Raw genomic sequence first — 10,067 nt, forward strand, 5'->3', positions numbered from 1 at the left:
ATGGACTTTGGTGGAGCCCAACATTTAATGCTTAACTCAACACTTAACAGTTTTTTTCAACGGAGTTTCAAAGGACTATAAACAATCCCTAACGTCCTCTGTGACCTCTTGACATCATGACGCATTGCGTGGGGTCAGCTGGCGCATCACGACCGGATCTAGACGAGAAGTTGTGCTTTAAAAGTGTATATTTGTTATTTTTCTTGTCAAAATAACAATCGTTTCGCTAGATAACACCCGTATGCCTCGTTTGGGATTGTTTTTAGTCATTTGACACTCCGTTGAAAAAACTTTTAAGTGTTAAGTATTAAATGTTGGGCTCTATTAAAGTCCATTCAAATTAGAAAAATCCTGCAATGTTTTCCTCAAAAAACATAATTTCTTCTCGACTGAACAAAGAAAGACATCAACATTTTGGATGACATGGTGGTGAGTAAATTATCTGGATTTTTCTTTTAAGAAAATTGATTAATCCTTTAAGTTTTTATTACCTTAGAAAGAGCCGTTTACAGTATATCTACCTACAGAGCAGGTTCCCTTACATGGAAGTCGCCATTTTGTGCCGCCATGTTTCTACAGTAGCCCTAAATGGACAAAATGCTTTACAGAGCATGTTTTGACACTATGTTGTCTCAGACGACATGTTTGTCCTGTGGCAGCTAATGCGTTTTGAAAGAAAGGGGTGAGCTGCGGACTGAACCGTTGGTTGCAATTCACAATCTCACCACTAAATGCCACTAGAAATCTACACACAGCACCTTTAATTTATGTAGTATTACATCTGATTGGATGTAACAATTGCTAATGATATTGTGCACATCCGTGTGACGTCACATTAAATGATTTGTAACTTTTTTTACTAAATCCTTGATGGGAGTCTGGCGACATCAGGAAAGCGTGGTTTGTTGTTGAGGTCAAGGAGCATGTGTGGGTTATGTCAAGTCATCAAAACTTCAGGTTTGGGGTCAATATATGTTTCTGCAAGACAAAACAGTCTTGAAATCCACAGGACTTCACAGGAGACAGAAAACCACGCCCCTTTGATTAGACTCGAAAACACCAAAAGGCTTTAGTGAGAGCCTCAGACTGAAAAGTTACACGTGCTTCGCAGAGATAAAAAACTTGTGTGCAGATTTTTAAACGGTTAAAGACACATGTTCACGGGAATGATGGAAACATGTCTCAATTCTTTGCCCTGATTATGAGCTGCAGGTGTTTTTTCTGGCACCATTAAACAGTGTTTTTTATTTTATTGTGGTTCTGGTTCAGGTGTGTTGGAGCAAGCCATAAGACTAAGAAAAATATATATTATTCTTACTCATCAACACACTATGTTACATCAAACAAACGATGCCTTTTTACTAATGTAAACACAGTTAACAAGAAAATAGAAAAAATACTGTAGCCTACATTACCTTCTCCATACACGTAGTTGAGCTACATGAATATTGAGTATTTTAAAAAGTATAATATCTCTAGTACAATATGGAAATATAACAAAAGTCTTCCTGTAGCCTATGAATAAGCCACATACATTGATGCTTTGTGGTCCCTTTCAAATAAAATTCTTGAAAAACATCAACTTTAAAACAAACAAACAAAATTTTCTGTCACTTGCCAATATCCAGATGTTGTTCACTTTATAGTTATAAAAAGTTGATCATTTGTGTTTATTATAAAGTCAGAGCCTTAAAGTCACGGTTCAGTCTAGACTCAAATTCTGTCTTCCACTAATGTACAGTAACGTCAATAAAATAGATTTAATGATATATGAGATATAACCACACACACATCCATTATAAAGAAAACACACATCTCATTCACACACAACAGTCTGTTCCTTTCAGGCCAAATTCACAGGTTTTTCCGAAGTAAATCCCTTTTTCATCTCCGCGTCACCATCCTCTTCTGGTATGGGATCATATTGACGTCTGTATAAAAGGCGAGTGACTAATGTGATGATGAACATTTCCACGATTAACAGTTGTTGACTCATCACTGCCAGAAGCAAAGAAAGGATATAAAGGTAAGAGCAATGAATAAATGTGTTTTATTCAAACGGATTAACTTTTAACATCTGAACAGATTTCAAAGCACTAGCCATTTCAGTGTACTCCATAATAATTGGTCTTTCACAACCCACTGCTTAGCCATCTGAAGATACTCAAATATCCACGGAACTGAGAAGTATAGGGTGGCGCGCAGGCGATAGTGCCATTCATTGCCAGTATGTTGATGATGGCTGTCTGCAACTGACTGAGAATCAGCACCATCTATATAATAATAGGTATATAATAATGAAATCTTAATCATTTTAGCAATATTGAGTATGATCTTAAACATCAAATAAAAAAGACACAAACCTGATACATGGAATATTTAGGGATGATTTTAAGGACACGTAACGACTCTCTTAAATGCATGAAAATGATTGCAACAGGCCAAAGTGCAACAATTGTAAGAAATCCTAAAAATGAGTTTATCCATATGGCTCCTCCATTTATAGCCACCTACAGAACAGAGAAAACATTAACACACTTCACAACTTCAAGTCTTTACATTTCTGTGAATAAACTTAGCCAACTTCTAAATAAAGTGGCAGTCTACACTTACATCAGCTGGATCAAAGTTGCCATTGGTCCAAAGCACTATAGAGAAGATGGTCAAGACCAATTTTAACAAAGCAAACTGGAAGGACCCTAATTTCAATATGAACAGATTTCGCCTGAAAAACAACACACAGTCTTAGTTTAAATGTTAACATCACACTATCCCACTCACAAAAATTAAACGTGAAGAAAGATTAAAATGAATGAGACTCATTAAATCAGTAGGTTTCAACCTTTTAGGCCAAGGACCCCTTAAAGAGACATTCCACTTTCTTCTAAATATGCTCACCTTCCAGCTCCCTTGGAGATTCTTACCGTTTTGGGATCTATTCAGCTGATCTCCGGGTCTGGCGCTAGTACTTTTAGCATAGCTTAGCACAATCCATTGAATCTGATTAGACCATTAGCATCACGCCCAACAACAACCAAAGAGTTTCGACACTTTTCCCATCCAAAACTTAACTCTCCTCTAAAGCTACATCGTGCACCAAGACCGACGGAAAACCAAAAGTTGCGATTTTCTAGGCAGATATGGCTAGGAACTATACTTTCATTCTGGCGTAATAATCAAGGACTTTGCTGATGTAACATGGCAGCAGCAGGCGTACTGATATTACGCACTGCCTGAAATTTGATTTTAAATTTCTGTCGGTCTTAGTACACGACATAACTACAGAAGAGTCAAGTTTCAAACAGGAAAAATATCGAAACCCCCCGGTTATCTTCTAGCGCGATGCCAATGGTCCAATACCATTCAATGGATTGTGCTAAGCTATGCTAAAAGTGCTAACGCCAGACCCAGAGATCAGCTGAATGGATCCCAAAATGGCAAAAATAAAATGTTTAACTCCAGGGGAGCTGAACAATGAGCACATTTCCAAGAAAAGTTGAATGTCCCTTTAATGCAGTGGCTCTTATTTTATAAAATGTAATAAAAGTCCCCCCACCCCCGGAGGAACAGGGACTGCCAGTGTTATGATGGTTGCATTATAAAGATATTAAAATAAACATTTCTGGTATGCACTCACATTGTTAACATATAACATAACATTTAAAAAAAATGTAATCTGTGAACTTTTGTTTTAATAATTTTTTTATTATTATACTATTAAAGCCTTTTGTTTTGAATTCACCGATATTTGGAGGACCCATTGTAATCCCAAAGGGGACTCCCTGTTAAAGATCCACGCGTTATGGTTGAGTTTGATAATGATGATCTAACATAAAACTGATAAGACAATGGTTAGGCAGTAGGCACAAACAGCTATTTTCATCCAGATTCCTGAAGAGTGCAATGGCCCCGAGGTGCCTTTTTTCAGATAACATAGCATAATCTAACTCCCGTGTTTGCAGAAGAGTTGAATGGCCAGAGGTACATGTATCCTGTTTAGTTAAAGATATGGACCATTAATGGCCTACTGACTTTAGCTTAGTTAGTAAAATGCAAGTGCAATACATCATTCCAGTCATTTTTATATTGACAGGAAGAACAATTAGGCATTTGATAGCATATGATAAAAATGACAAAAGTCAGCTTTACTTTTCTAAGCAATTAGAATATTTATCTCATGACCGAAAGAAAAAACACATGGTTGGTGGAGTGTTCTGCCAGTAAGCAATTCCCCAACAATCACCCATCTTTGTGCCAGATTTTTAGTTTAAAAGTCTCTTACTTTGTCACAGCAGGGCTTGGCAAGCATGGGCAGCAACAGCAGCAGGGTCCCGTGCTGATCCTCAAAGTCTTTTTCTCAGATCGGTTCAGGAACGCATCGTCCCCTCCGACCTCTTCAATCATAAGAATCAGGAACTTAAAGATCACAACTGCAAAATATCTGCCGAAATATGTCAAACAAGAAGCATCATTCATCTAAACACCTCTTTTTCGCACTCATTCACAACACCCACTCACAATTTTTGGCACAATTCTTTGGCTGTCTACAGTGCTCCCTTTTCTGTTCTTTGTAAAGTTTCAGGCACAGTTCTGTGTGTGGGGGGAGGGTTATTTCCCCTGCATTTTTGGGAAATAATAAGACCATTAAACAATAACTTGGAAAGCTTTTAGGCTGGCAGAAACATGTACTTTCCCAAGAATTACCCAACAATGCAGAGGTACATTAGTACAAGGACATGTCTAAAGCCGCTCTTCCATCATCAGGCCAAACTATTCTTGTGACCGTCCGGAACACTGATGGCGTCGTTTATACACTGTGGGGCTGATAGTAGATAAGTCATTGCGTAAGTCATTGTCTTTGTACCACAAGATATTCCAGATGGTACGAGATAGATATAATAATCGAGTTTTGAAAGATGAAAGATATTTCTGTTTTCAGTCCTTATCTGAGTTGAAATAATAATCTCGACTAACTCGAAGACAAAGGTGTCAAATGAGTGAGTGACCAATCCTGAGTGTCGACATTAGTACACGCATTCAATCAGCATGATTCAACACGGATAGACATCCGTGCCGAGAATTTGAGGAGGCCTAATGTGTAATCATGCAAATGATTCTCAAGTGGAAACATCACTTTAACCATTCCTCATTGTTCTTATTGCGTACTTACTTGCGTACTCTCCAAACCAAACTGTGCTTGAGCACGTTTGACCCAATAAAGCCTTGTTTGACTAGTGGTGAATTATGCCATTGCACGCTTGCAGAATTGGGCTAACCGTGCCAACCGTGCCTAATCAGATGGTTGTGCAACATGAAAATGTCCGAGTGGCATGAGCAATAGATTGACTTAAGGGTTGTGTGTCACTGTGTCCCAAATAACTTGAAATAAAATGCCACAAACTTAACATTGTTCTGAGATAATGTTTTCTTCCAAACAGTCACATCCTAATAACAAAACCACGCTCAGGCCCGAATTGAAAAAAAAAAAATGAGTGTGTGTGCCAGTGGGGATGGGGGACATGTCGGTGGAAAAGCGGCTTAAGTTTATCTTGGATAAAAAGACTGTTAAAAAATGCAGGTTGGTAAATAGCTTAGGTTAACTGATTTAAGACAAACAATATATTGACATTTTAATCCATTTTTTGTAATCATTTGCTGGCACAATACTAACTTATTGAAATCTATTGAAACTTATTGAAGTCTATTAAAATCTTCTTCTTCTAGCATCTTTTCGCAACAAATACTAATATATTAGATGTATTTCGTTAACAGCACTTCTAGAAACACTCTTTTTTTCCATTTTTATCAATAGTGTGCCTTATTTTTTCTTAAACTCACGTATTTGATGTCATGTCGCAGAACATCGTGGCCCTTGGAATCCACATGCCCAAACAAGACATAGTGCTAATGACCTAGAAAAGATAAATATAATGTCTCCAAAGTTCAATCTTGACACTCATTATCACTTGATGATTGAAATGACTCACAAAACAGATGCAATTCAGATAAAGCTTAAATATGTCACGCAATATGTAAAATTGAGGAATTATTAACAAAGCCTTTGAAATAAAGAATGACAGGTGAGGATAGGCACGTGATATGCGATAAACAGATACACAAGACAAATAAATAATTGATGCAGTACACTGAGACAAAAAGAAAACAGAACAGATAAATATTAAGCAATGCCCACCGGTGCTGCTCCAGTTACCCAGATGATTACACTTTTCTTGTTTGCAGGCACTTTTTTATAGATATAGATGCATTCTTCAATAAAAATCAGCATGGAGACCGTGGCCATAAAGGTCAGCACAGACAACAGAACTATGCCAAAGATGTCCAACTCTGAAGAAGAGAAACATATGCCATCATAACCAGTCCTCCTTTGGGTGATTTTATAATTGCAGGTGCATTTAGTGTCCAAAGACTGATAATATAATTAAAAATATAATTAGAGACCAACTGTACTTGCTATTGGATATAATTACTCATTTATAACCTTGTAACAATTTATATTATATCAACACTATAAAAAAACAACCAAACACATGTTTTTGAGATGTGGGAATCTGGGACTCATTTATAACCTTGTAACAATTTATATTATATCAACACTATAAAAAACAACCAAACACATGTTTTTGAGATGTGGGAATCTGGGACTTGTCTCCTGCATCATACACAGCAGTTAACGTTAGAAACCTTGTAAATCGCTTCCTTGCTTCCTAAGAACTGAGAAAGTCTAGTGGGGATTTCCAAGAAAATGCTTTCATTTACGGCAACAGATAGTTTGGGGGGGGGGTTCACGTTTAAAAGTGATTAACACAAACCAGGTGTCTGCCATTACATCACCTAACTCGCAATACTTAACCTGTTAAGTGGCGCTGTCCTGTGAGCGGGACACCTAAGTTTATTTCAATATTTTCCATGTAAATTTTATGTCTATTACAACAAACTATATATTGTTGGAAAGGTCGAAGCCTATAGAATACATATTCAAACAGTGTTTTATAAAATAAATTATGTAGGGAGAGTAATTGATTCATTTATGAAGACAGTGTGCCTTAAAACATTCCTATCTTGCGCAATGTCACTGTCGCCTACATACATCAGTGTTTTGCATGTGAATTCTTATCCAATCATGATAAATGATTGTTTGTAAGCTCTAAGATTGTAGTTTTCATTTATCATCGCCATTTTGGTAAAGCAATGACATAGTGAGAGCCATTTTCTAAAATACCGCAGGTATACAGGTGGGCCCACGTTGTTATTATATATTTGCAACACTAATACCCCATCTAAACCTAAACAATCATGACAATAGTATATATCACTGGAAAGCTCTAAGAGTGTAGTTTTCATATTTCAAAACCTTTTTGCAGTAATAATAATGCAGTGACAGTAATTTATTAATTTGTGAAAAAAGTATGCAGCAAACCGTTGACACCTAGTGGCCGTTGTTGGTCAAATCACTAAAAGTGTGACACAAACCTCATTTTTGCGATTTTAACTTGAAATTTGGATCAGAACTACTTGAGACTTATGGCTTCATGTTTGCATGATTACTTTTGTCAAATATTTACATTTTTATAATTTTATTTATAAAATTAATATGTTATGGAATTATTTGTATTTATTAAAATAAATGTTAACTGCTATAACAATTTATTTATTTAATACTTTCACCTGCTAACACGTCTGCGAAACCCCCCCAAAGTGTCTTCTTTAAAACAAAACCAAGATTAGGCTTCTAGCAGGGGCGTAGACAGAATTTTATTTTTGGGGTGTCCTATCCTAAAATGAGGGGGCAACTCAACTATATATATAATATAGATGGCACATTGTCACCGAATATTAATGAACTCTCATGCGAAGATGACAGCGTAAGTTACGCACAACAACGCGTGACATGAGCTAATCAAACCAAGTTTGAAAATAGCTGCATTTTACCACGCAGCATTTGGATTGGTCAATCTATCCATCAGAATAAGAAATAAACATTTTCTTATTTTATTTTAAGCAATTGGAAATCTGAGGGGGCCGGACATGTAAATGAGGGGGCCAAGGCCCACCCAGGCCCCCTCGTGGCTACGCCCCTGGCTTCTAGACCAAAAAATGACACCAGAGTTTTATTAATTTGAATGTGAATATCACATTTTCAGCCCCCCCTCAAATTAAAGGGTATTTGCGCCACTTAAGGGGTAAACAAATGTCTAATAAATTTACTCACAAACAAAATACATGAATTTTCCAGTTAGTATACAGAGCGTATCTAATATTGATCTGTACTTTTACCATATACTGCACATTTGGGTAAATGTGAGAACCCCCAAAACCACTTAATATTTCTACAACTACTTATAAAAACTTATGTAGTTCCCACCTAAACCACCTGCATGAGTCTGACGTGGTCTACTATACTACACGTCTAGGAAATGATCCACATTACTTTCATTGAAAGTTAGTGTGCCCAGCTCAAGTCAAAGTACACTGACCGCAAATACAACAAGAAAGTCAATCTCTTATCAGCGCTGACTCAGAAAGTATGCAAATCGAATCAGTACACTTAAATAAGGCTGAAGGTTTATGAAATATATAACTGTTCAAATGTACAACAGTTCTTTCATAGTATGGGTCGGGGTTATATTGACCATCTCAAACAATTTTATTTAATCTTTTTATTACCTTTTTATTTACTTTTATTATATTCTGTAAAAAAGATGACTAGTCGACTATAGTTGCTAGATCATTGTGTACTGTAGAGTATATGAAGATATTCAACATTAGATTTGGATCAGATTGGAAATTATAGTTCCCTTCAAGTTCAATTCTTAGAATATTACAAATTATTTCATGTATGAATTGCCAGGACCTATTTTGTTTCCTTAATAATGTTTACTGTCTTTACTAGTTTCACAAAAATTGATTTTTAGCTAAGTGCAACTCCTGCAATTACATTGGACTTAGTTGCAATATAGGCTAGTTATCAATTTAATGAAACTGACACTTATGGCTAATTAGTAATGAGGATCGTGGTAAACGAATTACAAAAACAAATGTCAGTAAACATTTAATAAACATTAGGGTGCAGTGTTTGGGTAAATTAGCATAAACTAAAGTTAGGCTACTTACGCATAATAACATCGATTGCAAAGGGAGCCTGTTCCCTGCATCTGGGATCAAACAGAGTGTGATTGCTCTGGTCCATCTTCAAAATTATTTACAAGATCCGAAGCAAACTGAACCCCCTGAAACCTGAACAGTCCTCCTCACCAGCAGTCATGAAATGAAACCAGACTGCTGTGTTGTAAACTCTGTCCAGTAATAAAGTTGCCCGTGTAGTGAATGCCTTTGATTCAGAAACACTTGTTAAAGAGCCGCCCATTCCCTGTGGTACACAGTAACGGAATCTGACCAATTAAAATCAGCGCTTTCATCCGACCGCTCTGCGCATGTGCAATAGGGTCTCACTTTCATAGCATGACATACTCTGGCCGTTTCACAATCCGAAGGATGCAGGCTCCGGCGGTCGCATCTAGAATGTCTTATTTCAGAATATTAATTATAATGTTTACTGTTATTTTTATTTAATTGTAAATTGTTGTAATATGAGTATGATTTGCGAATATAATGCTCAGTTAACGTAAATAAATCAGGCTTGATGTAGCTTGCAGCCTGCATATGCGACCTCCGGAGGCTGCAGCCTTCGGTTGAGAAACGGCCAGACAGACGCATGCAGGTTTTAATTAGGGATGCACCGATACCACTTTTTTGGAATACGAGTACTTGCATTTCAATACTTGCCGATACCGAGTACTTCATAAAATAAAAAACATGATTTAAATTTACATGTAACAGCTTTAGTCATATAAAAAAAAAACAAGGGACTAGTTTGGGTTAAGGAACATTTATTTAAAATGAAAAGCATGTTATATGCAACATATTACAGAATAAATAATTATTTAAAAAATTAAACAGTGACAGTGCAACTCAAGTATTTTTTCAGTTTGTTGTAAACTCTGCCTCTTTGGACAACACGAGGCATTAACCCCTTACACGCCACTCAA

At 36.7% G+C, this 10,067-nt stretch overlaps 1 protein-coding gene across 1 annotated transcript; it reads right to left on the minus strand.

The window, feature by feature from the left end:
• Positions 1-1,255: 1,255 nt before the first annotated feature.
• Positions 1,256-9,372, minus strand: slc51a (solute carrier family 51 member A). Its single transcript, XM_073863750.1, has 8 exons — positions 9,133-9,372; positions 6,194-6,345; positions 5,839-5,912; positions 4,283-4,441; positions 2,614-2,725; positions 2,364-2,510; positions 2,165-2,273; positions 1,256-1,995 (listed from the first exon to the last, which is right to left on the minus strand). Exons 1-8 carry the CDS (start codon positions 9,206-9,208, stop codon positions 1,844-1,846), a joined length of 981 nt encoding a protein of 326 aa, XP_073719851.1. The 5' UTR covers positions 9,209-9,372; the 3' UTR covers positions 1,256-1,843.
• Positions 9,373-10,067: the final 695 nt, after the last annotated feature.

Source organism: Misgurnus anguillicaudatus, chromosome 25 (genome assembly GCF_027580225.2).
Source record: "Misgurnus anguillicaudatus chromosome 25, ASM2758022v2, whole genome shotgun sequence".
NCBI lineage: Eukaryota > Metazoa > Chordata > Actinopteri > Cypriniformes > Cobitidae > Misgurnus > Misgurnus anguillicaudatus.